This window comes from Mytilus edulis, chromosome 12 (genome assembly GCF_963676685.1).
Source record: "Mytilus edulis chromosome 12, xbMytEdul2.2, whole genome shotgun sequence".
Taxonomy (NCBI): domain Eukaryota; kingdom Metazoa; phylum Mollusca; class Bivalvia; order Mytilida; family Mytilidae; genus Mytilus; species Mytilus edulis.
The window spans coordinates 39,445,482-39,466,531 of NC_092355.1; the positions used below are offsets into that span (position 1 = coordinate 39,445,482).

A 21,050-nucleotide genomic window follows, 5' to 3' on the forward strand; every position below is an offset into this window, starting at 1 on the left:
AAAAAAACACATAAAAAACAACAACTAATAGAAAAAAACAGGTATGGCCTTTTGAAATGGCTTATTGCAGTACGTAACCGAATACGGGCACGATTCCGACAATGTCTAAGTCTGGCAATGTTATTTAATCAGGAATTAATTACCAACATGATATACCTACTGCTACTTGTTCTTTTAAGTATTGTTGCAACAGTTTTAGTTAATGCAGATTCAATAGAAAGTGTCGGTCGCGGTGGTCCTGGTGGATTTCCGTTGCGATATACTAAGGTTTATTACCCGTACCCCGTCCTGACCAGTCCATTATTTAGCGATATAGGACCACTCCAGCAACTAATACAACAAGACAAATACATCAATTTTGCAGAGATATTGGCAATACTGTATAAGTTATTTTAGTTATTATTATTAGTATCCTTGCAATGTATCATTTCTCAGAAATTATGTAAATTATAAATAATAAAAAATTATCATTATTTGAACATAAATATTACGTTGCGGGTTTTTCTTTTCTTTTTCTTTTTTTTTCGCTCACATTTTATTAAAAACTGATCTTTTTTTATAATATAGCAGGTTTGCCATATAACATAAATGCAACGTCGTTGTAAATTGTATTTTGCCGGTGTCGTTTTAGGTTGCTGTTTCATTGATGTTGACTTTATCTTTAATTTATGCACAATTAGCCTTAAATTCAGCAGTTTGACATAAATTTTAAAATTAGGACACATTAATATCTTAAAATAACCTCGACTTATAAGCTGATTCCCACTTGTCACTTGACTGGTGTTTTTCACGGAGAACACACGGTTTATTCTTCCAGATCACCTATGTTCGTGAAATGAGGATTCATCATTACAGTAGTAAAGGATATGTACAGGTTTTTTTTTATATGTAAACATAAACTTCAATTATATATTTTTAGTACACATTGTCCCTTATAATTTTTATTGACTATGTATTTGCATTCAGGTATCGCAGATCAAATTTATTCCTTCATAGTGTGTTAATTTACATTTTTTGATTGAGTTAAGCCTTCCAACTGATGTTTTATCATGTGTTTTTCTATGTTGTGATGTTATACTATTGTTTTAGAAAAAGGGAGAAGGACTGGTACCATTAAAACGTTTAATTCCGCTGCAAATGTTTGCACCTTTCAGTAATCTGATGTACAGTAGTTGTCGTTTGTTTATATAATTTATATGTATTTCTCGTTTCTCGTTTTTCATATAGATTAGACAGTTGGTTTTCGTGTTTTAATGTTTTTATACTAGTATTTTTGGGGACCTTTATAGCTTGTTGTTCGGTGTGAGTCACGGCTCCGTGTTGAATGCCGTACATTGACCTATAATGGTTTACTTTAATCAATTGTTATTTGGTTGGAGAGTTGTCTCATTGGAACTCCTACCACATCTTCCTATATCGAATATATAATTTAGAATCATATTCAAAACAGTGTGGCTGTGGCCATTGATTGGCGACCTAAATTATCCTATTGACTGGGACAGATTAGGTGAACGACCACTGCTCACTATGTACTTGTTAAAGACACTTAAACTGTGGTGTCACCAAAGGTTCTCAACGCATAAATAAAGTAATTAGAAAAAACTAATCAGGATTAACACGATGTGTTGATTTATATCAATAATATAAATCAAAACATAAAGGTTATTCCTGTTATTTGTTTAAATTATTTTAATATTAAAAGCTTTAAGAACCTTTGGTGACCCTACATTTTAAATTCTATAAAAAGTAAGTAGTGAGCAGTGGTTTTTACAGACAAACGTTCACCTAATCTGTCCCAGTCAATGGGATAATTTAGGTCGTCAATCAATGGCCACAGCCACACTGTTTTGAATATGATTCTATATTGTGTACAGATATGTTATAATAGGATTTTCTTATCCCAGGCATAGATTATCTAAGCCGTATTTATAACAACTTTTAGGAATTATGGGTTCGTAATGCTCTTTAACAGTGTACCTGTTTGGCTTTATATTTATTTTGATCTGAGCGTCACTGATGAGTCTTATGTGGACGCAGCGCGCGTCTGACGTATTACATTATATATGGTACCTGCAGAGATATGTTAATGAATTTTTGTCAGATTTTCGAAATCCTCTTGTTTTACCCATTAGAATGCCTTAAAAAATATGCCCGTGGACCCCCATTTTTTCTTTTATAAATATTGTACATGTATAATTATGAGCCATTTGTAAAAGTGTTATCAAATCCTATGTGTTGTTTAATAGTTTTTAAGAACTTTGACTTTTCAATGATGAAGCTATGAAAAATTAATGGAGAATGTTTACCCGCCAAAATTCCAATGGCTAATATATATAAAAAAAAAACATCACATTGACCCCTAATTTTTTGTTGTTGCTTTTTTGATTCCTCAATTAATCCCCTGTCAATATATACTAGTCTTATGGAAAGCTATTTATTTTGAAACTGGGCATCGAACTTCATTATTGAAATCTTACTCACACGATGTCTTTTAAACAGTTTGTCTCATTTCAGCAACTATAATGTTGTGTATATTCGTTACGTTACATGTACTTTAATTCTGGACTTGAGATATGATATTGTGACCTTATTGTTGTTGGCCATAATTATATTGCATTATTTCTGTTTTTATGATAATATTTTTTCAAACGAATATTATAAAATCATGACTTACTTATTTATAGTAAGCTTTCATCAATAATATATTAAAAAAACCAGTCAGTTGATTCAAAATAATCAAATATTCGACGTCAATGTTTAACGAGCATACAGTATCAAGATATGGTTAAAACAACCTCGAATTAGGTCTCGAAGTAAGAATAAATACACGAGTATATACAATTTACAAGTAGCGAAATTTTAATAGCTTTTTACACTTTCAAAATATTTTCATTTTTAATTACTTTTTGATAAAGTAAAATAGTCTAAAAATACATTAATTGTTATATGTAGGTGGAAATTCTGAAATATATTTTTTTTTAAATAAACAAGATAAGATAGAAATTATCCCAGTCCTAATTAAAGGATGTACACACTTTTTTTTACCAGCCCTGTTGTTTAAATAAATGTCATTTTGCTATTTATTTCTGTAGGTCTAATAATCAATGTTTCTTTTTTTATTTCCAGTTATATTATTCCAAGCGTCTCGAGGTGAGTGTTTACAAATATAAAGTCTTAAAGCATCGTAATGTAATACATCATCTTTCCAGTTTCATATAACAATGCTTTTAATTTCAAAATGTACTTTAGGGGCCAGCTGAAGGACGACTCCGGGTGCGGGAATTTCTCGCTACATTGAAGACCTGTTGGTGACCCTCTGCTATTGTTTTTTTATTTGGTCGGGTTGGTGTCTCTTTGACACATTCCCCATTTCCATTCTCAATTTTATTGAAGTGCAATTCAACATATTGTGATTGAAATGTCGAAAGGCCTCATTCATATTGAAATTACATTACAGTAGTTAGCAGAGGAAGCGTTCAAGATAACTGTGTGCTAAATCCTTGCGAGAGCCATGTTTTGCATGTTTTCATCTTCAATTCAAAAATATCAAATTGTATACTTGAATATAGACTACCGTAAATTGGGTTATTCAGGTTGATTTTTTTTTCGGTTTATTTGGTGCTTCCAATGAAAGTGCCAAAATTAAACACACGAAAATAAAGCAAACACTTATGTTAATTGTTGGGGAAAATATTTCATGTTATTTTATCTTCCGTGTTTTTCCTACAATTTTATACATATAGCAAAATCTGCAAAAAATGCCTGCAATAAATTGACGACAACACTAAATAATTTAAACCAAATTGTCAACTTACTGAAATTGTTTAGAAAACACAATATAGATGTTTATTAAGAATCCCCCCTAATTTACACAATTCATTAATATGCCAGACTAAAATTGCTGATTAGCAGCTGGTATTGGTAATTAGGATATCAAAACTCCTGGTAATCCTTTATCTTCAACTTATTAACATGTACTGCCAGAGGCATAACGACAAGAATGTTAATACTTGATCGGCAATATATTAAAATGTACTGCAATAGAGATGATTACAACTCATTTTATGTGATATTTGCTAAAAAAAAATAATAATCTATTTAAAAAATGATTTAAATGTTATTAACATGTACTGCCAGAGGCATAACGACAAGCATGTTAATACTTGATCGGCAATATATTAAAATGTATTGCAATAGACACTTTATGTGATATTTGCTAAAAAAAAATAATAATCTATTTAAAAAATGATTTTAATGTTTAAGATTTCACCTTGGAACCATGATATACTAAATTATTTACAATTGCATCCGTGTCACTAAGTTAACGTTGTCTTTTCTCCAGTTTGAGAAATTCAATGATATTTTGTCATTAAACATGTTAAACTGGTAAATAAACATGATAAAGGCAAATATAAATGATCTTGATTACTACAATTATTTCAAAAGTAAACCTATCAATTGAACAAAGCACTAAAATTACACACACTAAAACAAAACGCATGCATTTCGAGCGAAAACCTTCAAAATATTTCGACACCAAAATTTTCCAGTGTACGGTACATTCTTATATTTGTTGCTTACAAAAAAATGTCATTTATGATTTAAACAGTTGATCGTACTTCGACAATACTTGTGTGTTCACAGTTAACATTTGCTATCAATTTACGGTGTATTCACTGTTATGTATATGTATTGTATGATCGTATATGTTTTGTAGTTTAGTCGTGAAAGTTGGGTACCTTTGTATGATGATGGTGCATATATATTTGTCATTTGATGTCATCCGTCTCTTTGAAATAAACGTTCTATGGAACTAGATGTGTTTTTGTTGCTATTAAGCAAATATACATTAAGGTCCCCATGTACGTAATGCCACTAACAGATGCTTATAGGGAGGTACAATTGTTAACAGCCTATTTTAGATATACCTGCCAGTAAAAAAATTAAAACAAAATGTTGGTGAATTAATACAATTATATATTTTGTTTTTCCTTGCGAACAAAGCTAAAAAGGATGTTTGCATTGTAACAATTTAAAAAAATCTTCATCCACTTAATGTATTATGCCTTGGGATCAATATCAATGACACTTGAATAAAAATATACAAATTATTTTCAAATAATCGTAAACTATACGTTTATCTTTATTTCCAAGACACTTACTAAATACTGGACATGTATTACAAGTAACCTGGCAAAATGTTGCTAAGTCTGTACTGCCCGCTTCAATATCAAATACTTCAATCATATGGAAAAGGAGGTGGGCTTTTGATTTTGTTTTAATTGAGCGGCATTGATTAGTCTTTTGTAAATGAATCTTGAGTCTGGCATACACAAATTAAAACCTGGTATCTGTGTTGAGTTTATTCCTTTTAAAACGAGGAAAATGTTTTATGAATTGAATACTATGAGTTGAGGCATCAGTAGTTTATCGATGTACCGCAATAGAACATGTGATTGCTAATTTTACTATGATATGTATATTAAGTTTCGATATTTGATAACATTTCAACCGTTATCATGTTTTTGAGTCAGTATATGATATAATATTTTTCTTCAGTATATAAAAAATGTTTTCCTCAGTATATACATGATATAATATTGAATGCTCTATTGTCATTTTTTTCAGTTGTCTTAAATCAGTCCGGTGGAGTTGAAGGCGGAGAAGGAGGTAGATATAAGAAAACAATCATTATAAGATTTGGTATGATTGTTAGTGAGACACCTATCTTCAAGCAACTAAAGGACGACAATATGTAGTCAAATATGGCAAGCGTATCATCCTAATGATTAAAAAAAAATTTTGTTTTCTCAAAAGTCAAATTTAAAATTACTGATAGTTTTTCGAAGGATCGATTCGATAGATTTTAAGCAAACCCCTGTTTTGAAAAAAATGACATTAAATATGTTAGATAGATATAGGAAAATGTGGTATGCATGCTAATGAGACAACTCTCCATCCAAGTCACAATTTATAAAAATAATTTATTATAGGTCAAGGTATGGTCTTCAATACGGCGCTTTGTCTCACACCGAACAGCAAACTATGAAGGGCCCCCAAAAAATACAAGTGTTAACTATTCTAACGGGGAAACCAACGGTCTAATCAATATACCAAAAATGAGAAATGAGAAACAATTTTGAACCACACAAACATACGACAAAAACTGATCATTGGATTCATGAATTAGAACACGTGCAAGTCTAAGGCATATTTGTAATCTAAAATATGTATCTTTTCAGCATCAACAACAACCACAGCTACAACAACTACAGCTACAACAACGACTACAACAACAATGGCAACTACGACACAACCTTGTATTGATGACCCACGTCTCACATGCGATATTGATGCGTGCAGTACAGACTTAGCTACATTTTGTCCGGTTACTTGTAATTTGTGTCCATAATGTAGTAAGTGTCTTGAGAATAAAGATTAACGTTTAGTTTTTACTTGTATGAGGAAATGCAACTCAACGTGTTACCATTACTGTATAATGCAATTAACATTTGAAATAAAATAACATTTTATCCCCTGTTTTGTTTGTGAATTTTTGCTTATTGATGTTTAATATAAGATTGGTTTTGTTTTCCATTTTGTTTTTGGATATTTGCGATAAATATTTGTCGCCTTTTCACATATTTAAAATAAAATGTACATGTTAGTTATCTTCTCCCACTTCTTAGAAACAAAAGAAGTATTTGTCACTGATAAGAAACTCCACTTGTTAGTTTGGTTTCTTTAGCCATGAACTAGTTGTTTGTATTGTTATCATGTGTTTGTTCTCTTTTTTCCTCCCTAAATGGAGTAAAACAATTCAACAACATTAGTCCGAAACTTGGCTAGAAAACGTGTGCTTTTTTTTTTTTTTTTTTTTTTTTTTTTAAGGTAAATCATGTTTTATTGATAGTTTTTCACATTTGTTAGTGGATACATCAAATACCGGTACCTTATCCCGGCCTCGTTAATCGTTAGTAGTATATAGTAAATTGTGTTACTACTTGTTAGTTTAATTTGTCTGAAAAACATACATTTATAAATTATAATATAATCCATAGAAAACGTGTGCTTAATTTACACACACTATCAGTGATTTGCCATTAAAACCTAATACACCCATACAAAATAATCACTGCTAAATTTTATTTGGGGATGTCGAAAAAAAACATGGAATTGTAGTTATGACCGTTTGAACGTATCCAACAGAGTACTAGTATTTATGTTTTTTTTTTGTTAATCATTATCACTTAGTTACTGATATTTTAGAGTGACGCATTACTGTTGATGATAATTTGATCAATAAAGGCAACAGTAGTATACCGCTGTTTAAAAGTCATCAATCGATTGAGGGAAAAAAATTCGGGTTACAAACTAAAACCGAGAGAAACACATTAACTATAAAAGGAAAACAACAGAAACACTGAAGTATAACACAACAAAGGTTAACATAGCATAACAACAGACTATTTGATAACAATTCCATATTCCTGACTTGGTACAGGACATTGTTAGATCAAATTGTGGATTAAACCTGGTTTATGGCTAGCCAAACCTCCCGCTTATATGGCGGTGCTAAAAGAATATCACTGAAATGACAGGAATACAATATAAACATACGCAAGAACACATTTAGCACAATTGTAAATAACAGGTTTAACTAAAATCAAAGATATTCCCGACAAAAACAATAAAACGCTTTACTTCCGCCCGAAGTTGTGTTTTAGTATAAAAAAAATTGTTCTCCAAAAGGTGTTTATAATGTTTCCAAATCGGAGTGGTCAGCCATCAGTAGGCATTCATTTAAGATGTAACACATGTATTATGGGTAAGACGTAATACGAAATACACGCACATTCTATTTACCTAAATTACGTTTCTAATGTATTCGCTTTAATATTTCATTAAACGGAGTGGTTATTTGTCCGCCTAGTCGGACAAATAGTGCTAGGAATATTTGTCTTGCAATTGAAATGCGCATGTCATTTATATGCGGGCGGAAGTAATGTAACTATCATATTCAGCAGCACCAGGGCTCGTTTGTTATCCGATCACTGATGTTGAGACCATGACTGAAAACAGCGATATCAATATTTAGTTAAATTTGCAAGCTTTCAGAATTTGGGACATAAATACAAGAAATATCTAAGAAAGAGCGGAGAAATAAAATTTTACCAAGTGCGACTATCTTTACATGTAGCTGTTTAAATGGTGGATGATTATTGAAGCAAGAGTAGTGGTAGAAGGCCTTTACAAAAGCATGTCTTACTTAATAAATTTAATAATATTTCAAAAATTAATCTTTGGAAATGGCCGGATAAAGTGGTTACAAAAATATGGGATATGGCATGTAGTTTGTAAAAAGTGTCAATGCGAAATAAAGGGGACAGCACAAGTGCGATTTAGGGAGAAAAAGAAGGATTTGGATAAAATATAATCTGTTGTCAGCCCGACCCCCTCACGTAGTGCATTTCTTCAAGACTATAGAGGCTAATTAAAAGAATCCATTCCGGATTTCCTACTAATATTTTTATAGTGTTGTTTAATTGTTTGGGGATTATTTAAAAAATCTATCACCTTTCATTAAAAATATGGGTAATTTTATGTTGAGGAGTTATATAATTGTGTTTGACAGCTTCAGACATAACATGTAAGTAGCAACATTCCAGCATAACCTGCATGCGGTGTGTATATATCTCCCAATTGATACGATTTTCCCGTGCTTGTATTTCCCATCATGATTTTCTCGATAAAGGGTTGTTGCTCAAAAGATAGCTATTTAATCAAGAGTTCCAAATAGTGAAGTTGCAATCATCTCTTCGTAAATTTTACGGACGCCATCACGAGTTGGTTGACATTTATGGAATAACCGTTTCACAGATGAATCGGATATGTTCCTTACGTCGTCACTACAATCCCCTACCCTTTAATAAATGTGACCTACCAAATTAGACTAGTTACCGGATTTGTTATCTCTTATGCAACACGACGGGTGTCACATGTGGAGCAGGATCTGCTTACCCTTTCGGAGCACCTGAGATCATCACTAGTTTTTGGTGGGGTTCGTGTTGTTTGTTCTTTAGTTTTATATGTTGTGTCATGTGTACTATTGTTTGGCTGTTTGTCCTTTTTATTTAAACCATGGTGTTTTCAGTTTATTTTCGATTTATGAGTTTGACTGTCCCTCTGTTATCTTTCGTCCCTCTTTTGTACCTTTTTTTAAACTAGAGCAAATACTGTACCTTAAAATCCATGAGTCAATTTTTTTTACCATCATCGTTTGAAGCCTCCTACACATATGGATAGTATATGATAAAAAAAATAAAAATCTTATATTGTTAACAATGGAGACAAAATTCGAAGGATGGTAACAGTTTCCTCGGAACTGATAAAATAGAGAACTTCGATCGATTTCAATAAAATTTGACATGACACAAGAATTTCAAACCAGGTTATTAAGTATCATACCAATAGAATTGTTATTATAAACAATACTGCCATTTTTATAAATAGACTTTGAGTGATTATTTTAATGTTTAAATGGCACATTTTCAACCAGAAAGATTTGGGCCTAAGCAATTCAAAACAGAAAATAACCCTTCATAATTGATTTATAATGAAGCATGTGTTAAAGCAACTGAATACTAATTTTAAATATCAGATTTTAATTATTAGAAAGTCAAATCTATATGTGCCTGTGCCCAATTTGATCTAACAAATTCAACTAGCAGTAATTTTAATAAGATAAGAGCCTCACAATTTAATAGGGCCACACAACTTAAAAGGGCCAAACAATTTAACTTTGCATTTTGAATCTATACTTATGTATAATTTGCGACCCTCTGGCTCCAATCTGGTTATGATGAAGATAATAGTACACGTACAAATACATGTAAAGGGACATGCGCATTGTTTTGGCCGGATTAATAGTCCTGATGAATTTACACTAATTGTTTATGCATACAGTGGAGGATCAAAATATTTTCTTTAAAAGGTGATGGTGCACTGAATGCCGAAGATGGGGATCGTTCTAGTCATGCTTCAGTATTTCCAAAATAATCATTCAAATTTTCTCCACATAAAAGGAAGTCCGAACCTTCCCCTAGGCCCCAATTAATAGGTCTCTGTCATACTTTAATGTAGAAGAACTATATAATTTTTTTTACGTTTTTGAGCAAGGATATACGTGTAGATATTCTTTCCTATGAAACAAATACAATGAAATACATGTCATATTATAAACAGACAGATGTTACAACTCACGAAATCGTATCATTATATTACAATGCAACGAAGCAAATGACCTTGTAGGAAATATATTTCAACCTATCGTTAAATCTGTATCTAAATAAATAATATATATTCCTGGTTATTTGAAATTTCCACAAAATAGTACTTAATTCTTTTCAAAAAAATAATTAAATGAATCATTGTTTATCGTTATATTTGAATTAAAATGATTGTACTTCTTATTTCATAGTTGTATATACTTATCAGACTTTAAATGCTTTTTTATTTATAATTTTATAAATTTGTCAAATTGTTAATCGTGCACATATGTCTTAAGTTTATTTCAACATTTTCAGTTCATTGTTTAATGCAGACAAAACAATCAACTGTTTGCAGGATAATAAATGTAATTTTTATTACAAAGTATAATGTACATATATACAAAAAATAACATAATAGTCACTGGTTTCTTTTTCTCGATAAAATACTATTGAACCAAACATTCGACTTTTGAACTGAAAGCACAAAATATTGGGTTTCAATTCATTATCATTTCGGGCATACATACGTATTGACGGTATATATACTACTACTCACAATCTGTTCCTTTATTCTAATGATGCTTGTAGGCCGCTATGGAATATCCGTTTCACAGACGAGAGCAGAGGTTTTCCGAATGTTTTAACTACCAATCAGTCCCCCCCCCCTTTTTTTGTTTACTTATGAGTTTGAATGTCCCACTGGTATCTTTCGCCACTCTATCAAGACACATTCCAGGGATGTCGTATTTCAAATGCCCTGAAAAGCCAAATAAGACATGATTTCTGGAATGATAAAACAAATTTACCGACAGCCAGTAGCATAATTAGGAGTTCGCCTCTTATAAATCGGTAATATGCAACTGGTATACAAGAAGTCGTCTTTTGGTTTTTAATTTGTGGCTAAGAACTTAATTTTATTCATTTCGTTCTTTTTCTTTTGTTGATTCGTGTTTCGTCATTCACGATAACACATACTCTTGACGGTATAGTACTGTTGTTGTGAGAAATACTTTCTCCATTGAATTGACCGTCGCCTAACGAATTATTGTCCTTGCAAGTGATGGAGTAAGACTTAACATCTTATAAAAGTGTTTGTGCCCGTAAAATACGCTACAGGAACAATTGTATTCCGTACACAGACATCTTGGCTCTATTTACACAACGAATAAACATAGCGAGATGAGGTATGAGTGTCAATTTAAGTGAATGTAATCAAATATAATACGTGTTTTGTATATTTGTAAGGTTTAAAACATATTTTTCATCGATATATTTTCGGAAGTCATGTAAATATAAACTAAAACCGAAAATGTTTTGCTTGTCAGAGACGCCAATTTGTATGGTATTGGCAAATTTCATTACTTAAGAAATGACTGTAATATGTTTTCTGTCTATTCGAAATAACATAAAAAATTTGTGTACACTGAATAACACGCGTAGCGGATTATTAAACAGTGTGCACCACATTTTTTATGTTATTTCGAATAGACAGAAAAAATATTGCAGTCATTTCTTATAATTTAATTCTAAATTCCATTCCAATCAGAAGACGCGTTACATCCAAAATTAAATTATTGTAAGATAGTTTATGTCATCTCTTACATAATTGATAACATGATATATGTTCCCTTGTGTATTTTATATACTGTAGGCCGATGTCAACATCTCATGATCAGTTTCACCAAAATGTTATTTTTTTATTCATTATTGATAGTGACTATTTATAAGTACCTTCAAACTTTGACATTTTTACGGTGCCATTTTGGATTTAGACGTCATTTTTATCAATTGTATATTTCATATAGGTGAAAAAAAATTATTGACATGTGTAACATGTAATTCATCAAATTCTAAACTCTCGTATATTGTAAGACTTCATCAGGGTTTGATGTTGTAATTCCTGTACCTTATGTTATCCATCTCTAATTAGGCGGCCATTTTGGATTATTTTTTGCGTGGCTCTATATATCAATTTTGTTTATGTCCCTTAACCGGTCATTGTGCAAAGTTTCATGCTTTTACCATAAAGTGATCAATTATTCTTATATCCGCTGGACTATATGTGTCTGCAATTTAAAACGGTAGTAGTCAATGGTTTTTATGTGTTGCTGTATATCATATTTGTTTGATGTTGTTTACATTAACCGCGCCGTTATATACTAGTAATAACTGTTTTACATCGTGACAATGTGTTGCATGGGGTTGAGACATGAGTTAAGGTCATTGTTGAAGGTCATGTGATAAGTTATAGTTGCTAAACTCTTCATCATTTGGCATATGGTGGATAAACCCCAATATTGCCACTCAGTTCTGTTTTACACACATTTGATGGGTATTACCTTCCGTATAGAGGATAGGAGATGTAGTACAGTCTAATTACCAATAACAAAAAGTCAAATTAGTTCAAATATACTTTAATTTATATGGGTAATTTATGTTTATAGATACCGAAACATGTATCAAGTACTATGATTATTTTTTATGATTTAACAAACACTACTTATTTACAACATATGTCCAGAAAACATTGAGTAATCACCTCCAAAGATTATTCCGAAATTACGTGGATGTCGCAGGTATACTTCATCCCTCTTTCGTAGTCTAATTATAACATTTATAGTCCCTGTTGACGCATGGGCGTTAATCGCATGTCCTCTGGCGATAAATTCTCCATCTTTGATCAAATGTAATTCAAGCCAGTTATCACCGGCGGTTATGAAACTTGCATTAAACTCATATACTCCATCCTTTGGTGCTACAAATTTCCCGGTTCTTGAATTGTATCCATATCCAATGTTGGTCTTCACTCGTGTGAACCTCACGACGGTTTTGGTAGAAAGATTTTGATTATCCTTTAACGTAACGAAAAATGCAGGTTTTACTTTTTCTAAAAGATAAAACAATAGGTGACATTGGCATGACAAAATCAATTGGGAAATATTATCACATAATATGAACTTAATTTTATTTTGCTGATCCTGTTCAATATTATTTTTAACAGTAGAGTTCATGTAAGTACAGGTATTTCAAAGGTCTAGAATATCTATAATACTTCATGTATGAGTTGTTATTGCATGTTATCTGCTTACCCATCTGGAGCACCTGAGATCACCCTTAGTTTTTGGTGGGGTTCGTGTTGTTTATTCTTTAGTTTTCTATGTTATGTCATGTGTACTATTGTTTGTCTGTTTGTCTTTTTAATTTTTAGCCAGGACGTTGTCAGTTTATTTTTATTTATGAGTTTGACTGTCCCTTTGGTATCTTTCGTCCCTCTTTTATCATTCTTATGAATTTCCCTTTGTTGCAATGAATTATATGAAGCTAAAATTAATAAAAGATAATGCACATACCTTTGCATTCATTATTGCATCTGTGAAGACCGACCGACGCAAAAACTAAGAAACAACACAACAATACTTTTAAGGTCATTTTGAAGTAGTTATTTTTTTCTTCAAATTACAACATTTACAAAGTTTTGCTTAGTATGAATAGTGTTATTAATGACACATTTGCGTTACATTGAACAAATGTTTCAATTGCTTGTATCGGTGTGTATTGTGTTTATGCTACTTTATCTGTCTTTAGCTAAAATTTTAGTACGTCATGGTTTTATAATTCTATGAAATTATAACCAAAACATAGTTGAAATTCATCCAATTTTTACTATTAATGAATTATACGTTCGTCATTGAAGTTTTGTTGTTTTACCTTTAGGAATATTTAGGAATTAAAAACAAAATATAAATCAATACATGAGCAAACTAGTGCATTCCGTAAAGAGTCGGAAGATATAAAATTAAAATTGCAAGAAAAAGACACTGAAAGAATAGTTAATGTAGAAAGGAAACTCAGAAATGAAATGGAAGAATTAAAGAACAAATTTATGATTGCGGAAGGTAAACACGGAATTGAAATGGAAGTAATGAAAGAAGAATTAAAATTAAAATCGAAATCTATACATGAGCAAACCAATGAAAAGTTTGAAGACATAAAATTAAAATTGCAGAAATTGAAGACATTACAGGAGTTTAAAAAAGGTAAACAAACACAGTCAGTAATACACTAATATACCATAGATAATTTCTTTATTACTAACTTTGATTCCAGTTGAAGGAATATTTGCAAAGGGTGACAACTCACGAGCAACTCAAAGTATCATTATGAATTGTTATTAGTATGCAATTCGTTATTAGTTCGTTCGTGTATTCGATCCCCAAACAGAAAAATAAATGAACAAATTGCTTTCAAATCGTATTCAAATCTCTTTCAAATCGTGATTCTGCGACTTGTTAGTACCATTTGCTTGCGATTCTTTAAACAAATCATAAAAAAATCAGAATTTTCCAAATTCCCTAAAACTGATTTCTTTGCGATTTCTTTCTATTGTATGATTTGTAAGCAATTTGTTTCTGTTTAGTGTGATTTCTTTATGATTTGTTTACTTAGAATATCGTATGAAATGATTTGAAAGAGATTTGTTAACTTTTTAAGCTTGAATGGTGTGATTTCGTTATGATTTGTTAACTTAGAATATCATATGAAATGATTTGAAAATGACTTGTTAACTTAGAATATCATATGAAATGATTTGAAAATGATTTGTTAACTTTGTTAGCTATCATGGTGTGATTCATTGATGATTTGCTACAATGATTAAAATGTTAATGCATTCCAATTTTCTTTGTTTATCTATCCCTCTAACTTCCGGTTGAGGTCAAATTCAAATTTCAAATACTGTTCTGTATCAACTGAACAAAGAAGGTTGCAAGATGAGGAGTTTTATTCAGTCTATGAAAGATGACGGTGGTAAGGAATCTCTATATTTATAATTTCACATATTCAAATAATACTATTCTAACGTTAACCATTAAAATTTAGAAATTGTGCATTTCAGTATCTCATTATAATCATGATAATTTTGTACTGTAAGGAATAATTTTCAAAATAAAAATGTGTAAAAGATGTGTAAACAGATCGAAACATTTATTTAAAGACTGGCTTCTAGAGCCAGCAGACATTATACACTGGCAAGTTCAATGTTTTAATTGTGCATGATGTTTACTGACCAGGTCCCGGGCAAAATGGGCAAAGCTATATTACAATGCAGCAGATTTGGACCAAGACTAAGAGCCATCACCTATTCGACATCATTCTACTAAGTACACGTGGTTGCCCATGTTTTTTTCAAATTTCGTTATAGTTTAATTCGGGAGAGAAGTAAGAGAAACTTACACAGAGTGAACTATTCGTCCCCACCGCAACCATCGATAGTGTTCCTTTTTACAATTAGAGGAGTAGCTATTTAAGGTAAAATGAAGACAATTGCGCTTCAAAGTTTAGTGGTTTCAGGGGCAGAACATATGTTTGATCTGGATGTGAATGATTTAATCTGTGAATTGTTGATTGATGCCAATTTATTTACGATTTGCTTATGATTTGCTTAAGGTAGGAATATATGATTTACTTCTGATTTGTTACAGATTTGATAACAATTTGTTTATAATTTCTTAATAATTTGAAAACAATTTGTTTATGATTTGCTTGAGGTAGGAATATGATTTACTTCTGATTTGTTAAAGATTTGATAACAATTTCTTTACAATTTCTTTACGATTTAAAAACAATTTGTTTGTGATTTGCTTGAAGTAGGAAAGCAATTACCTCTGATTTGTTAATGATTTCAAAACAATTTCTTGACAATTTGTTTATGATTTGCTTATGATTTGTAAGCAATTTGTTCGTGATTTGTTATTGTGATTTGTTAGCTCATTTGCATGTGAAATTTTATCACTTTCAAATCACAAAGAAATCATGCGATTTGTTTATCATTTGTTACCATGATTTGTTCCTCAATTTTTTTTGTTTGGGATCCTTACCCATTCATGTAAAAAATAATTCCCAATAAAAAAATTATAAATTGATACATGCATGAACAGACGTTATGTCAAACAAATGTATATGGACATTGATAAAATTAGCGTATCAATTTTTTACGTTACAGAAATGTGCAATTGGGAAATAAAGAGGAAAATTAAATAAGATTATTCTAAACCATATTAAATGCACGTCTGTCAGTCAAACGGTGACCTTTTTTTATTTTACTGTGGGAGTCGAAACCTTAGTTTTATGCAAAATAAAGCTCTTTTAAACAATAATATGTGTCCAAGTACACGGATGCCCAATCGGCACTATCATTTACTATGTTCAGTGGACCATGAAAATAGGATAAAATCTCTAACTTGCCATTAGAATTAGGAAGATCATATCATGAACGGACGGACGAACGGACGCAGAGACCAGCAAACATAATGTCCATAAATGGGTTAAAAAAATATATGCATATGGAATTACATGCCGAAAATTCATAATAGAGCTTTCTTACAAATTGGCGAAAGGTACGAACGAACGTAAAGGGAGAACGTATTTCATTTCTACAATAACAGTTAAAAGAGTCTTTGTTTTATCCAGTAAAACAGCATTCTTTTCTAAATCAAGTTTATTTGAAAAAAATAATAATATCGCAAATAATACACGATTTTAATATAATCAAACAGAGAAAAATAGTGTCAAATACACTTACGTACGATACGTTACTCACGTAAACCACGAGTACACACATTTCCGCGGGAATTTTTTAAGCACGAGTTTCACGATTAACATTTCAATGACATTATTGAAGTACGTTAGTCTTAATTTAACGACAAGATTCACATTTATTTTTATTTGTTACAGTACACATTCAGTAAATTGTCAAAGTGAGATATCGAGCTTTGCTAAAAAATGATGCTACAATGTTTTTAAAAAGTAATGTTAAATAAATCTAGAAAAAAAGACTTTGTATATCAAGAAAATAAATCTACAATTTTGCACCATATATATTGTGGCTTTTATAATGACGATTTAAGGTTACCGTAGCACTACAGTCAAGATTTTCTGACTCCAATCAACAGTCTTTAAAGATTAATTTCTACAAAACTACTCAATGGATTTTTAAAATCTTTAACTCATTTTAAAGCTGAAATATAACTCTTTCTTAATCTATATATAAATTTATTTTTTGTTTGATAAATTTCAAAATATAGCTCATTAATTGCCCAAAAATGCCTATATATTTAGATTAATTACCATGTGCTTTTATTTGCATAAGTTCATTATCCATTTACTCCCTGTTGTGATGTGATAATGACTTTGGGATTTTTACAAACTGTGCAGAATAATTCTTACTTCAAAATTATGTGATAAAAAAAATATCTTCAAAAAATCATTGTTAGACTGTAGTGCTACCTTAACAGTATACATGTTTGAAAGATAGACGCGAAGTTGTCACTTATCGTCCAGTGGCTAATATTTCATGAATGTTTAGGACTATAGGCAAAACGCAATTATACGCTAAAATAACCGTTCCCAGGTGTATCATATATACACATTTAGGGGGGGGGGGGGAATGAATATTACCAGGGGAGAGGCGATGATTCAAAAATTATGAAACGAGCACCAGTATATGGCATAGTATGAAGATCATCTTTTTTTCTTCATTTTCATTTTATTATTTTGAGCGTTACAAATTTTGAATCAAGGAAGTATTTGAGTTTCTGTTAGATAAGAAGACAATTTATCTTACCTCCTATACATTTCTAGGAATGCGATTGGTTAAAAGAGACCTCGTGGAAACCGTGTATATTTGATATTAAGTTAGTAGGAAGGCGGAACTTATTTCATACACGGTTAGTAGTGGAATTACGTCCCTTTATATTCCATATAAGGTAGTAGGGAGGCGGGGCTTATATCATACAAGGTTAGTAGTGGTGTTACGTCCCTTTAGAAAAACAAAACAGTACTGAGAAAAAATCTTAAAGGTTTCAAGAAATTGATGAATAAGATTGAAATAAATTCATAAAACACATTTAAATCTAACAAGTTGTCATTGTTGGCATTTGTTTTTGTAGGATCAATGGAGTTAATCATGTTAATGCTAACTGTATTGAAGACTTGCTCATTTTGATAGGTCACTGGTCTGAATTTTACACGTAAAGATAGTCGGTAAGATAAATTCGTTACATAGTGTACTAGTGAAGTAATACGGTATATATGGGGTCAGTAAATTCCATATGGGGTTTCGAGCTTCGCTCTCACCCCATATGGAATTTACTGACCCCATATATACAGTATTAGGTCACTAGCACACTATGTAACTAATAGTATTTGCTTTGACATTTTCTTAGGTTAAACAGTGCAACATTGTAATATTAAAGAGTGGTGGAGGGGCCGGTTTTTAGTATTCAAGGGGCATTTTTTTCGTCTGACTACTCTATATTTAGAATATTTTGTAGTGTTATCTCCTCCGACCTGATGGTATCAATAATCATATTCTAACCTATCGTACGTCTCGAAATCCTAAATATATCTCAAGAAAAATCCAATGTAATAAGTGTCGTTGCATGCACGATAATTGTCCGAAGTTCCACGACTATTTTTTAAATATGTTAAAAAAAAGGATCCCTAAAACGAGTCTTACGTATGATTCGTCAAGCATACGTACCTTTCGTCAATTTGTAAGAAAGCTCTAATAGGAAGTTCACATTGTACAATAACTCAAATACCGAACTCCCAGGAATATTCAAACGGATTTCCCTTAGTCAATGGGAAAATCAAAAGCTCAAAGACATCAAACGAATAAAAAACAACATTAACTGTCTTGGTAAAGGTATTCACTTATGTAGAAAATGATGCTGATAGCTAGCTTAAAAAACATAACTCTATTTTATAGCCTTTGTCAAAATGAATGCTGTCGAGATAATTTTCAAATATGTTTACACTAAAGGCAAAAGTGATCAAATTAAAACCACCGTTAACTATAAACTGATGTTAATAAAAAATGATCGATTATTACTTATTGTTTATAATACCTTTTAGAAAATGCAAAAACAGCCATTTTTGTTACCATGAAAGATGTTACCGAAGATATTACTACCAATACCATTCTCAAGTTCACAAATGCGAAAACCAACATTGGAGATGGATATCATTCAGAAACTGGGGAATTCACGGCACCAGCGGCAGGGCTATATGAATTTAATGCAAGTTTTATCACAAATGGTGCCAAATGGCTTCAACTAAACTTACTAAAAAATGGGGAATTAGTTGCCAGAGGACATGCTCATATGTCTCATGGATCTACAGGGACTCTAAATGCTATACTGCTGCTACAGAAAGGGGATTTGGTATACCTTCGACATCCACGTAGTGTTGGTTCAATCTATGGAGAGGAATATTCCATGTTTTCAGGACATCAGTTATAATTAGGTATATAATGAGATAAAACGTTCATTGTGTTATTGATCTTTTGAAGTGAATACATGCATTTATATTCTAATTTATTTATGTTTATGATTGCAAGTTCATGTATATGTCATCTATTTAAAATTTCAAATATGCACTAGAACATACCCGCGAAATCGCGGGCATATACAGATTGTGAACTGTTGTAGGATGATTTTTTTGTAAAAGATATTATTTATGGAAATTTCATAAAGGCTATCAAGGGCCTTTCCCTATTTCCAAAGTCAGATATGTATTTCCATTCTGTTAAATTCAATTATTTTCGTGTTTCTGGCCTCAGATCACAATTATTCTTTTCCTTTGCTACAATGCATCTCTTGGTAAAAATCAAATTAAATAAAAAATTTGCACCGCTTCAATTATGAAATAAATATAACTTCTTATATATAGACCATTATTAGTAATAATATTAATAAAATATGCTTCTAGGACAATCCATCAGTGCTTTTTCTTTTGAGAGCCTTATTAACATGCCAATGATAGAATATGAATCATGTATACATGACTAAGACCGACTAAGGCTTATTTGAGGGATGGTCGGAGGGGTCCTGATCCCGAAATACCGGGCTCAAAAACATGAAATCCCGAGATGCAGAATTTAAAGAAATTCATATTCCGAAATCCCGAAATCGAAAAATATATTCCCGGATCCCGTAAGGATCAATCCCGTAAGGATCAATCCCCAAATCCCGAGCTTTAAAACACCCGATCCCGACGTCCCGAATTAGGTCCTGCCTCCCTCTAGTCGCTACATGTACCCTTCAAATCACTACTTTCACTTTCAACAGTAAATTTGTATGCCCCATTTGTGGGCATTATGTTTTCTAGTCTGTGCATCCGTGCGTTCGTTCGTTCGTCCGTCCAACTGTCCCGATTTAGGCGAAGTTTTTGGTCGAGGTAGTTTTTGATGAAGTTGAAGTCCAATCAACTCGAAACTTAGTAAATATAGTGCCGATGTGGCACCCGTGTACTATGGACACATTCTTGTTTCCACATGTTTTACTTGTTTTAATATATATGCAACTGATATGACCCTGTAAATAGTAAACATTTCAAAGAAAATAGTAGACAGAATACAGAGAGACTCTAAATATTATTAAAGTAGTATAATTTTAGTTTACATGTAGATTAACAAGGAAAATAAGGGTCCTCTCTAGGAGGTATAGTAATTGTGGTTCTTGCGATCTAATTATATAAACACCATGATATGTAGAATGCTCAACATGGCCTATTTACTTTTATTTTTATTATCTATCATACGATTGGTTTTTCTTATGTATGTTTCAAACCGGAAGTCTTATTTATGACTAAAAGTCAGTCTGATGACGGAATCAATATGCGGACTCCTTTTTTGTCGTTTTTCTCCAAAAATACGTCAATCTGAATATAATCATATCAATAGATGATAAATGCGAATAAGCATGTTACCTATAGAACACA

The 21,050-nt window shown here is 31.6% G+C and overlaps 2 protein-coding genes across 2 annotated transcripts; both read left to right on the forward strand.

Annotated features, from left to right (window-relative positions):
• The first annotated feature begins 1,947 nt into the window (after positions 1–1,947).
• On the forward strand, positions 1,948–6,528 carry LOC139497610 (probable serine/threonine-protein kinase smg1). The gene is made up of 4 exons (XM_071285844.1): positions 1,948–1,951; positions 3,127–3,150; positions 5,629–5,670; positions 6,243–6,528. Exons 1-4 carry the CDS (start codon positions 1,948–1,950, stop codon positions 6,410–6,412), a joined length of 240 nt encoding a protein of 79 aa, XP_071141945.1. The 3' UTR covers positions 6,413–6,528.
• A 7,471-nt stretch (positions 6,529–13,999) lies between these two features.
• Positions 14,000–19,570, forward strand: LOC139497611 (heavy metal-binding protein HIP-like). Its single transcript, XM_071285845.1, has 2 exons — positions 14,000–14,308; positions 19,185–19,570. Exons 1-2 carry the CDS (start codon positions 14,131–14,133, stop codon positions 19,568–19,570), a joined length of 564 nt encoding a protein of 187 aa, XP_071141946.1. The 5' UTR covers positions 14,000–14,130.
• Positions 19,571–21,050: the final 1,480 nt, after the last annotated feature.